Here is a 26,481-nt window from a genome sequence, read left to right as displayed (position 1 = left end):
ATACAGTAAATAATGAATAAATATAATTTAGACTTTATATTATTTTTTCAGATTGTATCGTCTGTTTTGAGGCACAATAAGGTATAAAGATATAAAGAAAATAAACAGTCACATCGATTTCATTATATTTACACATACATACACACATATATGTATGTGTGTATGTATGCATGCATGTATGTATTTACAACCTATTGATAGTTGATGGAAACAATGATTGTAATGCACTGAATAAGAAAGGAAAACACTTTCGCACACAAATGCATTCATTTGCATTAAGATAATGTACTTCCTTGTAATCTTTCCTCAAGTGTATTCATTCGCTGCTCTAATGCATTCATCTGACCTAATACTTCAGCAATCCTGGGGCTCGTATTCAATGTCATTAACTCCCTTTCCAATGAATCAATTTTGTTTGATTTGTTAAAAAGTTGCTTCATTTTATCCTCATACATGGCAAGCCGTCGCTCCATCAAACTCATTGTCTAAAATTAACAGAATTAAAACAGGTTATAGATTATAATGACATCATACAAGACGTTTGATATAAAAATATGAATAGCCTCAGCAAACCTAAAAGGCCAGTGCTAAACTCTGAATTCATAAGGTTATTGACTAAGGTAAATCTCTATATCTCTAACAGACTACTGTCATTTATATTCTCAAATAATTATTCTTAACAGCTAAGTGGTTGATGTGTGAAGTATTAAGTGTACTACCAAAATACATAATAGAACACTTGCAGTCAATTTGAACCAAAGATCTGTGGGTTTCTTATTCAACACCAATGCTTATTTGGCTATTGTTTTACGTCTTTAACTTCTTTCCCACTTGATGCCAAACAACAAAAACTGCTAAAACTTCTTTTAGCAAGTTGTTTGCAGAAAATGCTGAATCAAGTGATACCTTACTTTATATTTATATATATATTAATAGTAGTGGTCTGACAACAAAAGAATGAATGAGACCTTGATATTACGTAAATAGACGAATTTATCTGTAATATTATGCATGACAATTATTCGATTTCCATAATAAAACTCCAAGTTTCAGAGTTTTTTAATTGCCTTGATAACTGATGAGATGCCAGAGCAAATTTCCACCTTGACATCTGAAACTTGGAGTTTTATTATGGCAACCGAATAATTGTCACATATTATATTATATTATATTATATATATATATATATATATATCATCATCATCATTGTTGTTTAACGTCCATCGAGCTGACTTGATATTTTATAGTATTTCTGTTATAGGTTCATTTCAAGTCAGAGTGAATGAAATTTGTTTCTCTTTCTTCTTTGGGTTCTTTTATATATTATGTAACATGGGAAGTTATTCAATTAACATTAATAAATCATCTAAAACTAATTAGATATAAAATTAAGTAACATGTATACAAATTTGCATCTCACTTTCCATCTTTTGGCTTCCTATGAAAAAGTCCTCAAAGATAAAACATTACAAATTTTTATTGTATATTTTAATTTCAAATTTATAAATATCCATGTACATTAGTTAATATAAAATGAAAATCAAAACAAAATCTAGTACCCTTACCTGAGTAACTATTTGCAACTGATCAACAACATTTCCAAGAGTTCTAGAAACTGAATTTTCAAGTGAATCCCAATTTTGCAGCATTTCTAACCATCCTTCCTGATAAGCAAGGATCATAATTTAGAACACAGAATAAAATGCAATTGTAAATTATATATCTATTGGGAGCTCCTCTATGCTGATGACCTTGCTCTTATTGCTGAGTCACTATCAGAACTAGAGCAGAAGTTTCAGGTGTGGAAGCAAGGATTAGAATCGAAGGGCCTTAGAATCAACCTAGCTAAAATCCCTTCAGGTAGATGGCCCTGCTCGATCTGTAGAAAAGGTGTAGGTAGAAACTCTATAAGATGTACCCAATGTAAGCTATGGACACATAAGAGGTGCAGCAATATCAAAGGAAGGCTAACTGGGAAAATAGTTTTTGTATGTAGCAGATGCTCAGGAGCAATAAATACTGGAAATGTGCAGAGAACAAGTTCTGTCACACTCCAGGGAGAAAAACTAGAAGTACTTGACAGCTTCCATTACCTAGGTGACCAAGTCAGTAGCAAGGGTGGGTGCTCTGAAAGTGTAGCGGCTAGATTAAGAATAGCCTGGGCAAAGTTCAGAGAGCTCCCACCTCTGCTGGTGACTAAGAGCCTCTCGCTTAGAGTAATAGATAGAATGTGATGCATGTGTACAAACAGCCATGCTACATGGCAGTGAAACATGGGCCGAGACTGCTGAGGACATGCGTAAGCTTGCAAGGAATGAAGCCAGTATGCGCTGCTGGATGTGTAATGTCAGTGCGCATACATGACAGGGTGTAAGCGCCTTGAGAGAAAAGTTGAACCTAAGAAGTGTCAGATGTGGTGTGCAAGAGAGACGACTGTGCTGGTGTGGACATGTGGTGCGAATGGATGAGGACAGCTGTGTGAAAAAGTGTCACACCCTCACAGTTAAGGGAATCTGTGGAAGTGGTAAACCCAGGAAGACCTGGGATGAGGTGGTGAAGCACAACCTTTGAACATTGGGCATCACTGAGGCAATGACTAGCGACCGAGATCTTTGGAAATATGCTATGCTTGAGAAGACACAGCAAGCCAAGTGAGACAATAACTCATGGCCTATGCCAGCGGTGTAATCAGCCTACTTATGCATTGCTTGCAAAGACCTGTTGAGGCAAGTGAAATCAGAATCAAAATCAAATCCGCTGACGTGGCCAATGACAGCACTGCCTGTCTGACACCCATGCCAGTTGAACATTAAAAGCACCATCCGAGTGTGATCGTTGGTAGGGCCGCTGATTGGCTCCTATGCTGGTGGCACATAAAAAGCACCATTCAAGCGTGATCATTATCAGTGTCACCTTACTGGCACTTGTGCTGGTGGCACGTGACAAACAACATTTGAGTGAGTTCGTTATCAGTGCTGCTGGACTGGCTCCTGTGCAGGTAGCACATAAAAAACACCATTTGAGCGTGGTCGTCACCAGTACCACCTGACTGGCCCTCGTGCCGGTGGCATGTAAAAGCACCCACTACACTTTCGGAGTGGTTGGTGTTAGGAAGAGCATCCAGCTGTAGAAACTCTGTAGAAACTTTACATGTCACTGGCATCAGCCACGCTCGAATGGTGCTTTTTATGTACCACTGGCACGAAAGCCAGTCAAGCAGCACTGACATCAACCATGACAGCAATTTCACTTGGTTCAACAGGCCTTCTCTAGCACAGCATATTGCCTACGATTGAAGGGGTACTTTTAAACAGGCCAGTTATGCAACACTGGCATCAGTCACGGCTACGATCTCACTTGGTTTACTGGGTCTTCTTAAGCACTGCAAAGGTCTCGCTCACTTGTCATTACCTCTGTGAGGCACAATGTTCAAAGATCGTTCTTCACCACCTCATCCTATGTCTTCCTGGGTCTACGTCTTTCACAGGTTCCCTCCACTGTAAGGATGTGGCACTTCTTCATACAGCTGTCCTCATCCATACGCATGACCATACCAGCGCAGTCATCTCTGTTGCACACCACATCTGATGTTTCTTATATCCAACTTTTTTCTCAGGCCACTTACACTCTGTCAAGTATGCACACTGACAATACACATCCAGCAGAACATACTAGCTTCATTTCTTTCAAGCCTACACATGTCCTCAGCAGTCACAACCCATGTTTCACTGCTATATAGCATGGCACACAGGTATCATACAGTCTACCTTTCACTCTGGGTGTGTTTACATCCCCATAACTTAGTAGTTTGGTAAAAGAGAATAAGTACTAAGGTTTAAAAATAAGTCCTGGAGTCAATTTGTTTGACTAAAGCCTTTCAATGCAGCACTCCAGCATGGCCACAGTCAAATAACTGAAACAAGTAAAAGAATAAAAGAATAGTAGTTAAGGCACCAGAATATAAATATAAAATCCATTGAATCAATGCCTTCTACAGCCAGTGTGTTGAGTATTCAGTTGAATTATTTCATGTTGCTTACCATTGTACTTCTCTTTTCACAATTCATACAATGTCAGTGGTTGCATGAGTGCTATCCATTCTTTCATTCACATTTTTTTTACTGCACCTATTTATCAATGAGTTCTGATGTTAACCAACTTAATGATTTTCATCTATTTATTGAGTATTGACAGTTTAATTTCTAAATGAAAGCCTGTTAAAAAGTGTGAAGAGTTCAGTGCATTTATTAACATTTTATTATTTATGCCATCATTTCAAACCAGGTGTATATGAGACACAGTTTGTCCCACAGTTTTACTCCATATAGAGCAAACAAGAGAGCTCATATGCAGTGGCTCAACCTCCTACAAATAGTAGTCATATCTCATTAAAATCATACCTTACTGTCTTAAAAAGTTAAGCACACACTGGACAATGAATCTTATATACATAAAATATGGAATGGTTATGAGTGGTATGGTTTAATTCATTCAATTATGCCTAACTATAGGCTAAACAAGAACCACATGCACTATTTTACTTCAATTTTTGAAGTTAGAAGAGATGTTATATTTCCTTCTTAGATGCTTTATAAGAAATATAGCAATCCATCCAGTACTTGAGTAGGTCAATCAGAAATATTAACATCAAATAAGAAAGACAAAAAGCTTAAAAGAAGAGGAAGAACAATATTGTAATAAGAAAATATAGACAACAATAAAGACTTACGTTTTGTGCAGCAGGAATGGGAGCTGCAGCACCATCACCATGTTCCGTCTGCAGAGCAAAAAGAAAATGAAATATTTGAAGCAAATTATTTCTAGATACACTAGTTATTTCCCTGAATAAGAGTTAAAAAATTTGAAAAATTATATTAAGTCCAGTACAGGCATGCCACTTCTATGATTCAACTCCCTTCAGGAAAATAGACCTGTTCAATATGCCCGTTACCTAGAAAAGATGTAGGTATAATTTCATACAGTGTATCCAAGTCCAGTACTGGCATGCCACTTCTATGATTCAACTCCCTTCAGGAAAATAGACCTGTTCAATATGCCCGTTACCTAGAAAAGGTGTAGGTATAATTTCATACAGTGTATCCAAGTCCAGTACTGGCATGCCACTTCTATGATTCAACTCCCTTCAGGAAAATAGACCTGTTCAATATGCCCATTACCTAGAAAAGGTGTAGGTATAATTTTATACAGTGTATCCAGTGTAAACTATAAATACATAAGAGGTGCAGTGGAATCACAGGGAGGTTAACTGAGAAAATAGACTTTGTGTGTAGCAAATGTGCAGGAGCAATAAATGCTAAAATCATACGGAAAACAGATTAACTCAAATACTCAGTTGGATCCCTAGTGGTAGCAAAGTTTTTATTACCTAGATGACCTAATTAGCTGTGAAATAGGATGTTCTGAACATACAGGTCCTAGAATAAGAAAAGGCCAGACAAAGTTCAGGGAACTGTTACTTCTGCTGATAATAAAAGGTCTCTCTCACAGAATGAAAGGCAGATTGTATAATTCTTGGGTACAGACAGCAATACTACATAATAGTGAGATGAGCCCTGAATGCAGGGCACAGGCAAAGACTAGAATGAAATGAAGCTAGCATGCTCTGCTAGATGTACAACATCTACTAGATGTGAACAACAAATGTTTTGAGAGAAAAATTGGGTTTAAGAGGAATCAGATATAATGTGCAAGAGAGAAAACTATGATGGTACGGTCATGCAATACAAATGGATGAGGACAGCTGCCAATCACTAAATGTAGATGGAACATGTAGAAGAGAGAGACCTTGGAAGATGTGAGACATAATAGCGAAGTCCAACTTTAGGTTTTGAACTTCACAAAGAAAATAATCAAGAACCAAGATGATTACTGATTTGCTGTACCAGGGAAGAGCCATTGCATCTTCACAGAAATGATGCCCTAAAAGCATATGGTTTACGTATATACCCCAGCACCCAATCTGTCCCTGTTAAGTTTTCTCCATCTCTCATCTTTCTAACACCTATCCCTCCACCATTCTTCTAACTACAGTACTACTCATCCAGCTGCTGAAATTATGACAGCAGAACTCCACATATTTCATCCCCTTTTATGCTATCAGTTATCCCTTTCCTTGGAACCACCTCCTTTTGTAACCCAATCCTCATTTTTAGTATCATCCTTTCCCACTCTACTGTCCACTGAACATTCCTTTCCTATGATCTACATACTATGACTACCATACCTAATCCTTTATACCCTCCCATATCTTCTATCATTCACAATACCTTCTCCTATGTATCATCAATGGGCACCCATCTTTGTTCGTTACACATTATATCCACCCATATGTACTCTGTCACTGAGACTGCCATCTCTGTCTTTGCACATCCTTCTTTCACTCCCCCACCCTACCTAGTCACATCATCTTATTCTTCATCTATCTACAGTTTTATTATGCTGCTGCTCTTCACCCTGCTTTTTGTATTGCCACTTATCATCCTCTTCTCCCTAACCCACTCCTACATCAGGGTTTAATTCTCAGCCTTCTACTGTTTATCACAGTTCTTTAAACCTTGACAAAGAGTTCAAGATTTATTTGCTGTACAAACTCCTTTTTGTCAACATTCTAGTTCTTATAGTTGAATTAGTCAAAGAATTAGAAGAAAAATTACAAACTCATGTTAGAAAGGTAAAGAGGACATGAGATGGCGATGATAACTAAAAGTATTTGAAAAAAAAAAACTCTTACATCTCCAACAGGAGTACTGGCTCTAGCAGGTGCATCATGCTCTTGTTCTGGCAAAGTTTCTTCAGAGTCAGGAGGGGGAAAGGAATAAGCTGTTAGACCATGCATCTGAGAAGCTGGAACTTCTACATCATCTACATCAAAGTTTGTCTTCCAAACTAGAACCTGAAAATTAAGAAAAGAAATGTACATAAAAAGAACTAAAAATAAAACAAAAATAAATTAGGTAAAATACAGCTTCATTACAGTAACAGTATAAAGAAATACTAAGTGTTGACTTCTCTACTCTCACCTGTTTTCCTGAAGATACTTAAAATGTTCTAAATACATTCCAATAAGGAAATTATCATTTTTAATAATACCACTCAAAAAAGGCTTGCTCGGTGGCTTTTCCCCTAAAACTCGGTGAGTACAGATTTTGCTTGAAAATATATTGTCACAATTTACAACTATAAAACGCATTTAAAAGCATTTAATCCATCACTCATGTTTTACAAACTTGCTCTTCTGCTCTATTTCCTTTTCTCAATACTAATCATAAATTAAAGAAATCAGCCAACATACCTGACTGTCCCCTCCTCCTGAGGCAAAGTAGTTACCATTTGGTGAGAAAATACAAGCAGTTGCACCATTCTAGTAGGAAAAAATGTTAAAGAATGAATTTTCAAAATAAACATTATAAATAAAATAAAAAAAGAGGAAGGTGTTTCTGGTAATGACCATAGCAATAATGAATAAATGATCACATAAAACAACACTTATGAATCAACATGCTTGTCATCATCATGCTTTAATGTCCATTTTCCATGTTAACATGGGTAGGACTGGGCATGTGTTATTATTGGTGTAATGATCTTCCCAAGACAAGATTTGTTCAACACATGTATTCACATCAAGAATCTTGTAAACCAAATGCAAAGACAAAGTAAAGACAGGGAACCAGCAAGTTGTAGGGCTCTGTTGAGCTCCAATGTCATCTTTGACATAGTTTCTACAGATAGATGCCCTTCCTAACACCAACCACTTTACAGAGTGTACTGGGTGCATTTTTTTTTGTGAGCTACCAATACTAGTCAATTTGCCATGTAACTTACAAAATAGAAAAGAAAAGAGAAAAGGAAAAGGCTCCCACTATTAAGAGAAAGCATTTGGGAGGGAAAGAGGGAGATGGGTGGTTTTGTGCCAGATGTTGAAAGAATAAAGTATGATAGAGGGACAAGCACAGGAGTGTCATTATAGAGGAAATATATAGCTGAAGAAGATAAGAGGAAGGTAGTGAATAGTTGCTAGAGTAAACTCTCAAGGAACAAGGTGAGCATAAGAGCATGGGTGGTAGATCAGAGAGTAGATGCTTTCTTAAGAATAAGGATGGAATAAACACACACACACACACACTCATACATATATGTGTGCTGTTGTCTCTTTGCTTTGGCTTAGCTTGACAGCTGCTTAATGAAGTGCTAATCTCAAAAATGTTGAAGGAATAAGTGGAAGAGAAAGACCCAGGAAAATATGGGACAAAGTGGAGAAAAATGATCTTGAGATGCAGAACTTCAGAGGAGAGACAAAGGACTCAGATAATTGATGATTTGCTGTGCTTGAGAAAACCTGTCCAGCTAAGTAAGATTGTAACCATAAACCATGCCAGCATGGAAGGCAGATGTTAAATGATGATGACAAAAACATGTCCTTTACATCCATGCCCATTCCTCTGTATGCAATCTGTCTCCTGACAAGGCCCAACACACCCCACCCTTTCCCCACCTACACTCACCATTCGCTGTATTCCCCTCCCTTCCCCACAATTTCCCATTCTCCCTCATGAACCTACCTCACACAATATGTCCCTCCTGAGTCTCTTCTCCACAACATATCTCTCCTTATTTGTGCCCCACTCCATCTCTCACACTCCTAATGCAATCTTGCAAACTTACTTGCCCACTCACCCTCTCCAATCCCTGGTCCTCTTCACTATATGCACCTCCATGTAACTTGAGTATATGCCTCACCTCACCTCTTTTTAACTCTCTCTCCATTCTTTCTCTGAGATAGCCATGTTTCTTCTCTGCTACAGAGTTCACTGCAAATAACTGGTGTACCCTCAGTTAAGGAGCATTGTCTTGCAAGTTACTTGGTGACCTTGCTGGGGCTGGTGCCACATAAAAAGACCCAGTGCACTCTGCAAAATGGTTGGCATTAGGAAGGGCATTGAGCCATAGAAACCATGCCAAAGCAGATGGCAGAGCTTAATGCAATCTTCTTGCTGACATGCCAGTTCCTGTCAAACCATCAAACCCATGCCAGCATGGAAAACAGGCATTAAATGATGATAATGATGATTGTTTACCTACCTTATGACCATAAAGAGTGTAATATTGATGTCCTTCAATCAGATCATAGATCTTTAACGTGTTATCATCTGCTGCTGATATTATATATTTACCAGAGTTATGAATTGAAATACTATTCACAGAATTAGTATGATCTGATAAAAAGTAAAAAGAAAAAAAAACATAACTTTTTTAATTGATTTTAACATATATTTTGTTTATTCCAAATTAAAACAAGTTCATTTCTTACTATGATATGAGGTACAATGGTTGTGACATTAAAAAAAAAATGAAACATAGCTATGGGCTCAAATCTGACTGAGAAAAGCACATAACTCCACATGCTGTCAACAACAACAACACTACAAATGACCAGTTTCCACTGTGACTGATTTGTTGTTGCTTAGCATTGAAGTGACAGCACTGTATATGAAATTGTTCATGTCTGTGTGATAAATGCATGCAAATATGAAAATAATTTTATGTGAGAGTGAATGAGATAGCATAAACATGTAACAGACACACATTCATCTAATACCCAACAAGTGAGCTTTTACATACCCATTCTACTTGCTAAAAATAGCAGCAAATCTTCAAATCACACCCTACTATCTTAAGTAAGAAAATTATACAATAGATAATGTTGTCCTAAATATCCTTAAAAATATCCTCTTCCTGAAATACTAAAATTCAAAACTCTCTATAGTATTTGAACTTATTCAATATTTGTGAACTTCATAAATTCACTGGTTTAATGTATTTTATCTAATCAGCCAGATAAATAGAAATTAAAGTCACTAATATAAAAAGCATTTGAATAGTTTAAATCTTCACACTCAAATTACTCACCCTCAAAATGAAGTAATCTCCTCCTTATCCTTAAGTCCCAAATCTTCACACTGCAATCATTACAACCAGTTGCAAGTGAAACATCTTCAGGGGTAAACTGGAGGTCACAAACTGAACTACACAGACAGTGAAATAAAATTTAATCAAACTTATAACACAAATTATACTGATGAAAAATACTATATGAAATGGTCATTTTCATATTTGTTTAAACACTTGTTATCAGATTCTTTGACAGATGCTAAATGGAACAGTGAAAGTATCAGTGACTTGCTCAGTGAAAAGTAGCAGCAGACCTATTAGTGATGAAATTAAACTAATGTCTGTTTAGCCATTGTAATTGGCTATACAAATTTCAGTAAGGGTGATACTATATATTTCATACTATATACTATGCTTGCTACAGTGATTTTCTCTTTGCTAAAAACTTCTATAGTTATCTAAGAACAGAGATCAAAGGTAACACATCCTGACACAAACTTAAGCTGCATCTTTTTTAAGTTAATTTTCTTCCTAATTATTTGTACATGATTCATCAGTGTCATGCCTCAGTAGTTGCTTTTTACTAGAACATATCTCCTTTACCCTTGTAACAGTTGATGAGGGTACAGCTACACTAGTCATTTGAAGTCAACCCTTATTGTCAGCTGACTGACTAGCAGGTGTTCTACTTCAGATATTTTCAGCATCTCAGCAACTAACTCCAATGGTCTGACTACTTTCCCTATCTTCAAATCTTTAATGGCCATTTCAGTCTTATAACTGTGAAATTCAGTAACTGATCCTTTGTTGGATCAAATTGCATAGTCCCTCTCTCCTATGCCTTCTCCTCATTCAGCAACCTCTCATATTTGTGTCTCCTTTTTCCCACTATTAGTGAAGGCAAGTGCATAACTGTCATCCTGTACATCTTAATTCATACTGACACATTGCTTTGCAATTCACACCACCTCAAATCCCTGCTCCTCTCTTTGCAGAACATTAGCAAACCACTTACTTCTTTCTGAACTACGTCTAACTTCTCTTTTAACTAACTGATACTCTTCCTTGCTCCCCACATCTAGAAACTTGCTCCATCCACAGATGTGGTCTGTGGCTCAGAGCAGCTTTGTTTCATTGACACACTTAGTTGTCGCCTATGTTTTCATTGCCTCTTCCTTCTCAAAATATACAGCAACCACCCAACATTTGTTTAAACCTACATCTGGCAGCTTTCATAACTTCCTTCACCAGATTATCTGCATCTCTGGGTCTGTATAGCTCTTAATCTAAATGTCACTAAACACTAGGAAAGACTTAAAATTCACAACCATCTGTCTATGATGTTTCCTAGTGAGGATAAGGGCTATTTGGCTTGCATGTCCACCTGGGTAGTAGCTGATCAGGTGGTTGGCCATTTTCCAGAAGTTAGTACTGCAAGTGGCTAAGTTATTTGCACCACAGAACTCCAAGAGACTTGATTCTTCTTCATTTCATGTACTATAACCATAGGCTCTGTGTATGTTCAAATATGTGTATACAGACAACGGTTTTTCTCTGGAGATGATAACTGTCTACATTGATATAAAATGCCAGAAAAGTTTTTAGATTCCCTTTGACAAATGAAACATGTCGTAAAGAAATTTATAGAAAATAAATGCCTGATATACAAACATTTTAGGAACCCAAAACTACAGGATGGTGTAGAAATAAATTCAGGAAAATAAATACAAAGATACAACACCTAATAAAATAAGCAACTATACATTGAGTGTATTGTGTGAAAGAGAACATTTGCTTATAGAAAAAAATGAACACAACAATCATTAAATCCAATCATTATCAAGTATTACTTCTCTAAATTCCCAAAACAAATAGGTACTGTAAAAAAATAATCAATGGTGACTAACGCAGTATTAATACAAAAAAGTAATATTTTTTACCACCACTTAAAAGTGGATGTTGTGTTACAACACAGAATACTGAGATAGTTACCAGGAAAGAACTTCTCATATGATTTTGTGGTGTATATAACCACTTCTGTTTATATCATTAGAGGGAGATAATCACTGCTATTGACAGTACCAGATCACATTATTTCAGCCTTCCTTGGCCTTGTCAATGGTAGACAGAGCCAATCATTAGTTTTGGTTTAAGTAGCAAAGAAGCAAAATAGTTCCTTGGTTGCTGTTCTATTATAGACAGGTTTTAGATTTATATATATGTAGAAAAATAAGACAATGTGACAAACGTCTTTCTCAAGGCCATCAAGAACATTAGTGGAGTGAAATGAAATCAAAACAACCACGAAATGAAATCCATAAGCAAAACTTACCCTGTTTCTTTGAGTGTTTGTACACATTTTTTGGAACGAAGATCAAACAAACGCACGGTTTTGTCATCACCTCCTGAAGCCACAAAATTAATGTCATGCGAAAACCTAAAATAAATTAAATATAAGATGAAAAAAAGGATAATATAAAGAATAACAATAAGATGTGGTTTACATATGCTTATAAATATGCATAATGAACAATAACAATGTTCACAGTTTTAGATTATAAAATCCTTCTCTATGATATAACTAATCTGATAATGCATAATTACTGTATAATTAACCAAAATATACCACTGTATTATTGACAAAAAAAAGCCACAATAATACTCACCAAGTGAGCTTGTAATAGTGTAAACCCCAATGCAACACAATATAATAATGACAAATGAAGACTACTGTAATATTGTCAAAGTAGCAATTTTTTTTACATGGATGCAAGTATGGCTGTAGTTAAGAAGTTTGCGACTAACTATATGGTTTCAGGTTTGATACCTGTGCAAAGCCTTGTAAGTAAAATGTGATAGATGGAAATAGTAAGTCCATCAGAAAGATTGTTCCAGTTTTTTTAATAATAGGTTTAATCCACTAGCTGGTTTAATGCAATTTCCTAGCCCCTAGATACTTTTAGTGGACTATCAACCATCTTAACTAATATTTATCAATTACCTGATTGTGATATATAAAAGGCTAAATTTTATTCATGAATTTAAATTTAATTTGTTATCTTTTGAAAATAATCAGCCACTTAAAATATAGCATTTAAATTTTTATTTTTTTTTATAGTTTTACTTCAGAATAGATCTGACATATTTAGAAATTTGTATATTATTAGAGGAATTGTTTTCTAAATTTTCTTCAGGCACTTTCTCCAATGGTCTTCATATCCTGACTGAAAACTAATCCTGTATTTGCAATACAAACCCTAAATGTATTTAATGAAAAGCTTGAAGAAAACCAATACAGGTCATTCATATGTACTGCAATGAAACCAAAGACTCAACCTTTAATAATGCTAAATTAAATGTGGATTACTGATATAATCTATTTCACCAGCAAAATATCTCAGACAAACAGTACATAAAACAAATGTGCCAATAAGTAATCTTTAACAGATTTTGAAGGAAAAAATACAGTTTGAATTTAGACAGAAAAATAACCAAAAATGTAATACAAATGAACAGTTTAATTAAAGAAAGCAGTTAAGGAAAGTATGGAAATGCACAAGATTGCTTTGTGTGAAATAACGAGAAAGTTATATTCTATACTAATCTAATTAAAGTAGATATACTGAAAGACTAACAATTTCCTGGTATGGCCTACTTCTGTGATCCACAGGCAATATGATAAATTTATTTTATAGTTAGTTGCTTTCCTTGAGTTAACTACTCAACTCTAAAATAGGAGAGGAACCTGCATTTTCAGTTAAACAGACGGCAGTAAGAAGAATAATTCTATTAATTCAAAACTGAATCTCATGAATATGTCATCCAAGGTAATGTCCTTCTTTAGTCAGTTTATATAATTTATAAGACAATGTTTACAAACCTTGCGATTCGTACCCAATTGGAATGTTCGTGAAAATTTTTGACAAATTTTTGTTGCTCTACGGACCAAATCTAAAAATATAAAATGTCAACTGATGTTTTTTTTTTATTTCATATATAGAAAGCAAAAACTAATTAATTATAAAGAAGGGATAATTCTGGGCTTACTTTACTGAGAATGGAAGAATATAAAGTAAAACTGACTTTGGCAAAATTTGATTTCAGAAGACAGAAGAACAAAGTTAAAGGTCAATCACTTATTTCAGCCAACTCACCTAAATTACATATGATTATTAATTGTAAATGAGATGGGAAGCAATAAATAACAAGTAGCAGCCTTGTGGTCGGTAGAGCCTGCTATAAACCTCAGTTCTCAGTTAAAACAATTTTACTTCATTGACACAGAAATGTTGACAGAGAACTGAATTGGTATTAAACAATCAAAAGCTCATATCCTATCACTGAAACTATGATCAAAAGCATTGACCACACTATTGACCATACAACTGAAATTGTGTATTATCATCACCATTGTTTAAACATCCACTTTTCTATGCTTCCATGGATCAGATGAAATCTGTAGAGACAGATTCTCCTATGGCTAGATGCTTTTCCTGTTGCCAATCCTCACCTTTTTCCAAGCAAAGTAATATTTCCCCTATGTCCCTCAAACAACAAACAGCTCAATGGTCAGTCATGCTTTTGCAAAAGACTAAACAAATAACACTGAATGGACAGTGACTGTCTTCAATCACGATGTAAATGTCAAGATACGGAGAAGACAAAAACATAGACATTAATGTGTGTTTGTTACAATCAAATGGAAATTGTAGTTGTGACTCCTGTACCAGTGGCATGTAAAAAGAACCATCCGAACATGGCTGATGTCAGCGCCACCTTGACCAGCTTCCGTGCCGGTGGCACATAAAAAGCACCATCTGATCATGGCAAAGGCCAGCTCCCTTGGCTCCTGTGCCAGTGGCACGTAAAAAGCACCCACTATACTCTCGAAGTGGTTGGCGTTAGGAAGGGCATCCAGCTGTAAAAACACTGCCAGATCAGATTGGGGCCTGGTGCAGCCTCCTGGCTTCCCAGACCCCAGTCGAACTATTCAACCCATGCCAGCAAGGAAAATAGACATTAAACGATGATGATGATATGCATACACACACAAGTAAGCACATAAATGCAAAATAAAGTGGAAAAAATAATACTCAAATACCAGAATTAGGGTGATATACTTTTTATATTAAAGCCAACTATGTAGTCTTATATTCAGCCCCACTGCATGGCACCTACAATAGCCCAGAAACTGAAAGAAACTCATCATATGTGTGTGTATCATCATCATTGCCATTTAACATCATGCTGACATAGGTTGGATGGTTTTACAGGAGCTGGATGCCCTTTCTAACACCAACCACCCAGCAGAGTGGACTAATATATATATATATATATATAATATATATATATATATATATATATATATATATATATACAGGGTGCGTAAGATATTTCAGGACAGATTTATGTTTATAAAAAAAACAGATGTATAATAACAGATAATAACTTTATTTATCAATGGCCACTATGAAAGGTTGCTCAATAAAGAAAATGAATGGGAAAAAGAGAGTCTGCCGAATGTTGACCCAAACATGGGCCGTGACTGCTGAGGACATGTATAGGCTTGAAAGAAATCAAGCTAGTATGCTTCACTGAATATGTAATGTCTGTGTGCATACACAACAGAGTGCAAGTGCCCTGAGAGAAAAGTTGAACACAAGAAGCATCAAATGTGGTGTGCACGAAAGTCAACTGCACTGGAATGGTTATGTGTTACGTATGAATGAGGACAGCTGTAAGAAGTGTCACACCCTAACAGTGGAGGGAACCTGTGGAAGAGGTAGACCCAAGAAGACCTGGGATGAGATGGTGAAGCACAACCTTTGAATGCTGGGCCTCACAGAGGCAATGACAAGTAACGGAGACCTTTGGAGATGTTCTGTGCTTGAGAAGACCTGTTGAGTCAAGTGCAATTGTAGTCGTGGCTGATGACAGTACCACCTGACTGTACCATATGAACAAGGTTGATGCCAGTGCTGTGCCAGTGACATGTAAAAAGCACCCACTACACTCTCAGAGTGGTTGGTGTTAGGAAGGGCATCTAGCTGTAGAAACCTTGCCAGATCAGACTGGAGCCTGGTGCAGCCTCCTGGCTTGCCAGTCAAACCGTCCAACCCATGCCAGCATGGAAAGCAGATATTACAAGAAGAAGAAGAAACAGAAGAAATATAGTTAGTTGCCTGATAAACTCCTACTAGTCTAGATATAAGTATCTTTTGGAGTAATTGATCTCAAACAAAACCCAAAACTTATGATAATAAGCACCAATACATTCATAATATATTTACTGTCTAAAAATATTGGTGAATACTTTGGATACCTCTCACTCAGATCTTTCAGTTTAACCTAGACAGAAAAAATGTTCATTTTCTGTTCACTTTTGTTCATGCATACATATACATATGCTTGCCTGTCTACACAAATACACAAGAAAGGAAATCCATAACAAGAGAGAATTATTATAGGTTATTGTCAGGTAGATAATATTTTCAAAAATCCAGTCTTCAAATAACTCAACAATGCTAATAATGATAATGTAGAAATATTGTATACCTTTACACTTTTATCATCAGATGCTGTACATATAAACGTTCCATCTCCACTGAAGTCCACACTTCTCACAGTAGCTGTATGATTTCTTAGGATTTTCGATGCTCCATCTCTGATTCAATAGAGCAAAATAAAAATTTAAAAAATAGAATAATTTCAAAAGGACACTTTTCAAAATTAAATAGTAGGCATAAAATCTTGCTTCCTAAACATGTAGTTTTGTGTTCAGTCTCACTGCACAGCACTTTAGGCAAGTATTTTCTACTATAGCCCCGGTACATTCAAATCCTTGTGAGCTAATTTAATAGGTGAGAACTGAAAGAAGCCCATCATGTGTGTGTGTGTGTGTACCCTTGTCTGGACATCAAGTCAATGGTTGTAAATGAGCATCATTGTGATAAAAGTGCAGTTATTCATTTTTAATCTTCCATGAAAAACATGTCTAGGTAAGAGAAATTTCCTTGCTTGGAAACATGTGAAGCTTGGTGGCAAGAAAGGTATCCACAATAGAAAAATCTGCCTCAGTAAATTTCATTTCACCTATGCAAGCTTGGGAAATGAACCTTAAATGATGATAATAACAGAAAAATAATTTCTAATCCAAACAATTTTAAAATTTTTTCTGTAATAGTTGTGTAAATGAAAACTGTTAAAACTTAATGCTTCCACTGATATTTTAAAATTATTTTCTTTTTTCTTTACACATAAAAAAATAATTTCTAATAATTACACAGAAGGAACCCAGAGACGAACTGTTTTGTCTCGTGAAGCTGATGCAATAAGATTTCCATTTGGAGAAAAACATACATGAAGAACAGCATCCTGTAAAAAATATAAAATAATTTGTTAGAAAATAAAAAGACAATGATGATGTTTAACACATTTAAAACAGGTTTCTCATACATGAACATTGCAGTGTTGTTAAAGAGTATTTATAAAATTTGTTAAGTCTCTGACCAATCAAACAATCAAGTTACATCAGATCAGACCTGACCAAGTACAGATGTGATCAAAAATATTCAAGTGACCATGCCATCTTTTATTCAAGTATAAAGTATCTAGAACTACATTATCTATTGAGACATCCCTTTTTTAAGTTAGTAGCATGATATGAAAGAAATTTGGCGGCTGTTTCTAGCTAGTTGAGTAACTGGTATGGAAGTTCCTATTCAGTAGGTTCTGAAGCCCTTTTATCATTACATTTTGTCAATAGAAAAGGGCTAAAGACTTATGAATGCTACATTTTCATTGAAGCAGAAATAGCAATTAGTAAAAAAATGTTTAATATTTCTAGTAAAAATTTACTTCCAATTAATCTTCTATCTAGACAAATTCTGAATATTAAACAGTGTTCTCTCACTCTGTTAGTTACGACAAACATTCCAGTTGATCCAATCAAGCGAACAGCCTGCTCGTGAAATTAATGTGTAAGTGGCTGAGCACTCCACAGACACATGTACCCTTAACATAGTTCTCAGGGAAATTCAGCATGACACAGAATGTGACAAGGAAGGTCCTTTCAAATACATGTACCACACATTTTTGCCAGCTGAATGGACTGGAGCAACATGAAATAAAGTATCTATTTCTTTACTACTCACAAGGGACTAAACACAGAGAGGACTAACAAGGACAGAAAAACGGATTAAGTCGATTATATCGACCCCAGTGGGTAACTGGTACTTAATTTATCGACCCCGAAAGGATGAAAGGCAAAGTCAACCTCGGCGGAATTTGAACTCAGAACGTACCGGCAGACGAAATATGGCTACGCATTTTGCCGGGTGTGCTAACGTTTCTGCCAGCTCCTTGTTCAAGGACATAAAGTGTCATGAGGAATTGAACTCACGACTTTATGCTCATGAGCCAAATACCCTAACCACTAAGCCACACAACCCATGCCAGCATTGAGAACAGACATTAAATGATGATGACACTTGGATATAATACAGAATTTCCACTCCTCTTTATCTATACCACTACATTTTTTATCACCTTAGTCTTTTAATTTTTTATCTCTCTCCCTACCTTAATTCCTCCTCTACTCTCATACTTTACTTATTCAGGTTCTCTTCTTGTCTTCATCTTTCTTCCATCCCTCCCTGTTATTTCACTGCTCACCTAAATGCTAGGTGACTGCCGATGAGATCTTGTCTCTCTTGCCAACTGTCAATCTTCCCCATCTCTCTCTCTCTCTCTCTCTCTATCTATCTATCTATCTACCTATATATATATATATATAATATATATATATATATATATATATTATATATATATATATATATATAATCCACCTCTTTTAAAATGCTACTTACTTTCACTCTCTTCCATATCTCTCAGCACAGTTTTCTACTACATCTCTATAGAAAGTGTCCGAAACAAACGAATAAAAATGGTTACACATGACTTGGCCTTTTATAAATAGAAATTTCATTTATAACTACTGTACTTACTCCATGACCTAAGTATCGGTAAGCACGCATTTTATCACTGAAATGCCAGATCATGACACTGGAATCCAAAGAACTTGATACTGCAATACAAAAATTACAAAGAATAAAAATCATTTAAATGTTATACTTTTATTAATGAGTTTGAGGAAAAGCAGTCAAGCTGCAGAACCACCAGCAGTTGTTACAGTTGAATTACTTAAAGTTAGTGAGTGAATGCAGATAGGGAGAGAATTCTGGAGGTATGCAAATCTGAGAAAGGCAAACTGAGTGAAGTGCTATCAAAAGACAGGAGTTTGTAGAGGCATGTCCCTTTTCCTATCTGGGTAGTACACTCAGTAATGACGGATAGGCTTAGGCATGAACTTGAACACAAGATGATCAAAGCCACTAGTCATCTGGCAGGTTGACAGCAAGCACATATAGTTGGCAGAAACGTTAACATGCCGGGTGAAATACTTAGCAGTATTTCGTCAGCCGCTACGTTCTGAGTTCAAATTCCGCCAAGGTCGACTTTGCCTTTCATCCTTTCGGGGTCGATTAAATAAGTACCAGTTATGCACTGGGGTCAATGTATTCGACTTAATCCGTTTGTCTGTCCTTGTTTGTCCCCTCTGTGTTTAGCCCCTTGTGGGTAGTAAAGAAATAGATTGACAGCAAGCACATATAGTCCAAGTGAAGCTCAAAGCATACCAAGCATTAGTATCAGCTACACTATGGATTGACGGCACAGACAATATAACACAAACGGTTAAAAAAACTGCATACATTCAAAAGATACTGGAGACATCGTGAACATCACATGGAAAAAATAAGGCCAGGAATATCCAACTGGACTGTGGAGGAGAGTCACTGAAATGCTGAAACTATCAAGTTGAGTAGATCATGAGCTAGTCCCTAACACAGTATAGGAAGGAATCATTCCCAGTGAGTGAGGTAGCAAAATTACCAACTATTACAAGGGCAAAGGAGAAGCAACTTCAATGGCGCCAAGTTAATGGACCAAATTATGAAAGTAACAAAAAGAATTACAGATGTTTTTAGCAATGAATAAACCACAATTCCTAGCAACACGGAGAAGGCCATGCTCTGTAATCAGATAGTTGCTAAAAATAGATGAATGGCATATTAGAGTCATGCAAACAATGTACAGAGATGCTGTCAACAGAACAAGAGTTAGCAAGGAATTCAATGAGGAATTTAACATGCCAAAAGGTTTTCATCACCCTACTTTATTTATTTTAATTCTCCAGGTTATAATAGAGGAGTTTAACCCTTTCATTACCAACCTGGCTGAAACCGGCCCTGGCTTTGAGTACAAATGTCTTATTTTCATAAGTGTTGATATAAATCTTCCACCAAATCTTAGTCACAATTTATGTTCCAAACACTAGTTGAATGATAATAAAGTTATTTTACTAAATTCTTTGTTATATTTAAAGTAATTAAAAGAAACACAGAGCATCTCAAAATAAATACAGTAACAAAAGGGTTAAGACTAGCTGTCCATTGATACTTCTGTATGAATAACATAGTTCTCATAGATGAATCTATCAAAGAATTAGAGATATTTGTTCCAAATATGGATACAAAGACCAGAAACAAGAAGTTTTGAGCCAATCAAAGACAAAAGTTCTTGTTAGCAGAAAAAAAAGGAAGACAATAATGTTCAAAATACAGGAAGGGAGAAGCTATGAACTCTGAACTAATAAACTATAGGATCAAAAGAGATGCAGTGGAATCACAGTTAGCCTGAGAGAGGAAATACACAGTAGTTAGTAGTAAGAGCACGCATGAAATTAGTCTTTCAAATACTTGAAATGCTTCCTAGAAGTAGGTGACAGCATCTATTACTTAAGTAACCTAATTTGCTAGTGGGGAAAAATTCAGGGAGATATTACCTCTGCTGGGCTGGCAGGAAGGGGATTCTCTTTCCAAGTGAAGGGCAGATTATATGATGCTTGTGTATGAAGTGTAGTGTTGTATGTTAGCAAAACAAGAGTATTAAATGCAGAAACATACAAAACCTGGAAAGAAATTAAGCAAGCACACCCTATTGGATGCATAATGTGAGTGTGTGTGAGTAAGCAGAAATGAGTTGAAAAAAAGTACAAGTGGTATCAGATGTAGCATGTTAGAGAGCAGACTGTGCTGGTATGGATATATGATGCATATAAAAGATGAGCGGTAAAGATGTACCCAAGTGGAAGGATCATATGAAAAAGGAAAACTGAGCAAGATATGAGAAGAGTTGATGAAAGCTGATATCAGGAAGCTGAACTTCATAAAGATGACAAAGAACTTTAACAAAAGACTGGATACTATGATGGACTTGCCCAACCTATACTAACATGAAAATGAAGACTTAGAATGATGATGATGATGATTTTCTGGCTATGAAACAGAAAATGAAAACAAAATATAACTCAATGAACCAAAAACAAAAAAAAAAATGCTTACCTAACTGCTTCATGGTAGGGCTAAAAGCCACTGATGTGACACCATTTTTGTGTCCTTTGAAATGTTTTTCCAGGCAAGGATCTCTCTATAAAGAAACAGAACTTCATCATTATCATCACAATATAAATTTCTCTCAACCAAGGCTTCTCAATTTCCTGGAGGCTCGTCATTTCCAGGAAATCAGAAACATACAAGAGCAAGTAAAAAATTAAACACATTCATGTTTCTGTAATTTATTAAAACAAAAGCAGTGGGTTGAAGAATCACTTCATTTTTCAACATAGTCTCCTTGCTTTTATAATGTACTTCTTCCAGCAGTCCACAACCTTTAATTCCATTAAAGAAGAACGTTTATGGTTTGTCATGCAGCCATTTATGCACCACTTCCTGCACTTTATCCATATCAAATCTATGAATTTGTAAAGGATGTTTGAGTGGTCCACAGAGGTGATAGTCAGAAGAGAATGATCTGGACTGTATGCAGGATGTTCCAGAAAATCAAACCTCAATTTTTCAGTCAGTGGTTTCAATGGTGTTGACAGCTATATGTGGGCATGTATTGTCATGCAACAGTAACACTTCGACAACGGACTTCAACTTTTGGTATGAATTGCTGGTTTCAGTTTGTTGGCCAGCATTTCACTGTAGCCTACAATGGTGACTGCAGACCCCTTTTCCAAATAATGTTCTAGTACAGACCATTTTGCATTCCAAAAAAACCATTAGCATCACTTTTTTCTGTCTTGAATTTCTTTTTCGCTGACAATTCCAGGTGTTTCCACTCCATACTCTATCTTTTGGATTCTAGTTGAAAGTAATGGACCTAGGTCTCATCTCCTGTGGCTATTCCCTCCAAAAAAGCTTCCTCTTCATCATTGTAGCAGTTGAGTAAGCAGTGACATATCTCAACATAAATGTAAATATGCACTTCAGTAACCTCTCTCGGCACCCATCCCACACAAACTTTATAAAAGTGAAGCTTGTTGTGGATGATTTCATATGCAGAACCATAACTAATTTGTAAAGAGCATGCCAGCTCATTGATGGTCACTCATCAGTTCACCAGAACCATCTCTCAAGCATATTAAATCTTCATTTCAGTTTGCAGGTTGATGGGTGTCCTACTATCTCTTAATGCTTCTTGCTTGTCTGACCATTTTTAAATTTCTTGATCCACTCATACACACTTCTATACAATAGTGCTGTCCCTGTATTGTATCGAAAGCCTACAATGAATTTCAGCCCTTGATACACCTTCAGACTCAAGAAAATGAATCACTGATCTGTTCTTCCTTGATGCACACTGCAAGCAAATCAACTGTGTTTACCCTGTAACACAAGAAAATTGGAGTGATCAAGGTTAAGCCTTGGTTGCATAACTACAAGAGTATCACATTCTAAGTTCCCAAGAATAGACAGCAATCTTTATTTTCCATTTTTTTTACTTTCTTAATTTAATGATTTAAAGTTATGTTGGATACTACAGAGCAAGACACATGACCATAAAAACTTGTTCCATTAAAAAACACGGATACTTGCATAAAAACCAATAATTCAGAAACAAAGAAATCCTGAAGCAGATATCATTAATGGTGTTTTCATTCAAACAAGATGACAGTTTTGTAACTAAGAGTTCAAGTACAGAAAAGGCATTCTCTGTTTCAAAGTTGGAGAAATAGTAGAAAGAGCAAAAAAGTTTCTACAAGTTAACACCTCTATGTCCAGTTCTTTCAAATACTTTCATCTTTTCAATGTCTTATTCTTTTTTTTTGGGGGGGGGGGTCACAAAATAACTGAATGCTCTCTTGACTGGTTTCATTTATTAATGGCAATATTTAATCTTTGTAGCAGGACATTTCATTCGATGAAGTGGCTGCTTCAATTACCATGAATTCAGAATTAGAATAGGAAATAGAGGATTCTTCTAACAGTTGAGTGCATCTAAAAATTAAAAGAGGATTGTTTAAATATTTCATCAATTCTCTCAGATAAAATTATTTTGCTTTTCATTTCTCATTTTCGACACAGTCTCTTGACAAGAGGGACATGGGAGTATTTAGTTGATTCAATTCTAAAATTTAAAAAATATGCTTTCTGCAGAAATCAGGGTTACGTCCCTTCGACAAAGTTTTTCAACACAAATTTTAATCAGTTTCAATGTTGTAATGTATTAAACGTTTTGTAGTCGCATGATATTTTTGCAATATAAGTTTTAAAGAAGAACTGTTCTAACTCTGCAAATAAACTATTCTATCGTGTCTTAGTATCATTGATTAACTGCAATTCACTATATTCCTCTTTAACATAATTCTGAAGTAATTCAAAAAACACTGACTAACGAGATAGGGTCAGTATCACTTGCACTAACTGCAGATTTGGCTATCACTATAACACCTAATCTTCAACAGTTCAGCTCACCAACGAAATAAACTGACAATTGTTCTCGCTTCTTTAATGACTGTCAACGCTTAAAATTTTCTTCAGTAAAAGAGTTCTTCAACAAGCACATCATCATAAATATATTTATTAAACCTCTTCGTAACCGCGGGAACATTTTGATCATAATCCTCGAACAACGGATCTTCAAACTAATCGGTTGTTAGTTAAATTAACTTCATGACAATTAGTGTTTTATTGAAAATTATCACAAACAGTCAAATAAAGTTAATGTAGATAACATAATTGGTGCCCACAGTTAATATCCTTATGAAATTAGTTGGGATACTTGCTGTCGTATTATCCAGTGAAGGATGTCTGATCCAATTAATACCTAAAACAGTTGTTGTTCGGTCTAAGTCATCTCTTATTAAGCTATATTCCTTCGAGCAATGTCTAGGACGAGATTATCAAGTGTATCCTTCCTTCTGTGAAAAGAGTGAAGAGTGGGCAGAGAGATTTGGTTGCTATTTCTAGCGGAACATCTCAATAACTGTATTAAATTTGTTAAACCAGGTACAATATCAATAATGATGGTGAGTTATAGCACACTTTAAAGGTTGGAAACGAAAGTTATGGCGGTAGATGAAGTAAACATTTTAAAATGTAGTTCTTTTGCTCGTACATGAAAGAGTGTGAGTGTGCTAGCATTCACGCGCATTAATGACAGACAGGGGTTCTGTACAAAAGACATCAACACACAAAATCTACAGCTTCAATTTCTGGTGGTAACTAATTTAACTTCACTTAACTCCGTTAATGTTTTTGAAAGGAACACAAAAAAGTAGAGCATTACTCATACGTTTATACATAGAGATTTAAAGTCGAAAATTGTAAATAAAATAATAATATTATATTAAATTATTTAGGAAATAATAGGGTATGGGGATACTTTGGCTGCTATTTTTAACGTGTCGAGCGACTAGGTAGAGGCTCTTTCATTGGTATGGACCCAGAAGTTGTTCGCAAACATCAGCATTATTTAGGAAAACTATGAGAATTCTGTTAAGGTCAATTATTTTGTCTCAATAGAATCTTTCACCTGTATCTGAAATCATCTAAACAACGAGCTTTGGAAAATATGAGTTTATTTATAAGAGTAGAAGAAACATTTCTTTAAAAAAAACTGAAAATAGTGTTAATACTAAGGGCAAAATATTGAAGAATCGCGACATAAACGCTTCAGGTGTAACGTCTGTCAAATAAACTTATATTCTGAATGACCGGATAAAACGTTTTAGAAAAATATTGTTAATGTAAATTATTGTTAGTTTGAAAAGGTGGAGACGAATTACTGATTTTTTTTTATCCGGGGTTTAGAAAACAAAATAGCATAAATAAAGAAAAGCAACAGATGGAGTGTCTGAAGTAATTTTACGAAGGAAAATAAATTGCTGAGTAGATATTTTAAATGAATGAATTAAATACTGTTTTATACCATTCCCGAATCTGCCATAGTGGTGATTGGCTGCAATATCTTTAACCGTGAAGTGGAAACATTGGCATGGAATAGATGAAATTTTGGAATAAATGCAAATAAATTGCTGAAAAATCGTGTTCCGTCACGTTTATTTTGTTTTGAATAATGGCGGTTGTCTAGTTACAAGGGGAACAACTCTTACAAAGACAGGAATAGTGATTACGATTGCTTAGCCTGCTAGAAACAGTCTCAGGATGGGGGTGGGGAAGGAAAAGCATATTAGACAATGTAAGGATCTATTCAAATTGACGAACAGATTTTTTTATTATTTTTTTTTAACTAAACACTTTGAAATTTCGGATACTGATAGAATGTGTCACATAGAACAGGGTTTACTCTTAACGTTTTTGACAAAATTTGGTATTTTAGAAGTTATTTCGTGTTAAAGTTGTCATATTTGGGTAATTTCAACTAATCAATGACGTGTATTCAGCTGAAGAAAATTACTGCTGCTGTTTGCAAACATCAACTTCTGGATCCATACCAATGAAAGAGCCTCTACCTGGTCGCTCGACTCGCTAAAGATAGCAGCCAAAGTATCCCCATACCTAAATCACATGCTCATTGTACTTCATCTCCTAGATTATCCCTAAAAAGACGGTTAGCTGAAGGCTGGAATATCTTTGATGATAGGTTTGCTGAATCAGGGTTGACTTGTGGTTAAATAACAACAAAATTATTACTGAGACAGACCAACAACAAGGCCTGTATGTGATTGCATGACCTGCTAGAAAAAGTAACCAAACTTTTTTATGTACAGAATAGAAAAACCTCTGACAAGTTCAACCAGTATCCGAAGTTTCAAATTAATTTTAAATTAATTTTAAAATCTATAAGATCCGTGAAACTACTTTCGTAGTCAAGGGAATCCCAATATTTGGAGGATCTTTACCTTTTAACCTACAGATTTAAAAAATAATTTTTTGTAACAAAACACTTTCAAACTTCGGACACTGGTAGAATGTGTCATATAAAACATCTTTTACTCTTGGCATTTCACGTTAGTAATTTCACATTAAAGTAGTCCTATTTCGGTAATTTCAACCAATCAATGACGTGTATTCAGCTGAATAAAATTACTTCCAGAACTTCCAGCAGTGTATTTTTCGTTTGTCACTGTTATTTATGACAACCCTAACCCTAAAACCTTAACCCTAACCCCTAACCCTGAAACCCTAACCCTAACACTAACAC

General features: G+C 35.7%; 1 protein-coding gene across 1 annotated transcript; it reads right to left on the bottom strand.

Annotated features, from left to right (window-relative positions):
* On the bottom strand, positions 1-25,454 carry LOC115209709 (POC1 centriolar protein homolog A). Its single transcript, XM_029778199.2, has 14 exons — positions 25,246-25,454; positions 21,372-21,456; positions 18,915-18,994; positions 17,192-17,283; positions 16,465-16,573; positions 13,790-13,860; positions 12,242-12,346; positions 9,928-10,043; positions 9,100-9,233; positions 7,313-7,381; positions 6,752-6,913; positions 4,730-4,777; positions 1,566-1,664; positions 1-485 (listed from the first exon to the last, which is right to left on the bottom strand). The coding sequence occupies exons 1-14, from the start codon at positions 25,261-25,263 to the stop codon at positions 276-278; spliced, it is 1,398 nt and encodes a 465-aa protein (XP_029634059.1). The 5' UTR covers positions 25,264-25,454; the 3' UTR covers positions 1-275.
* Between the last annotated feature and the right edge of the window lie 1,027 nt (positions 25,455-26,481).

The sequence above is a fragment of the Octopus sinensis genome, linkage group LG3 (assembly GCF_006345805.1).
Source record: "Octopus sinensis linkage group LG3, ASM634580v1, whole genome shotgun sequence".
NCBI classification, from domain to species: Eukaryota; Metazoa; Mollusca; class Cephalopoda; order Octopoda; family Octopodidae; genus Octopus; species Octopus sinensis.
Note: the sequence above shows the minus strand (reverse complement) of the source record. Positions and strands in the feature narration are given on the sequence as shown.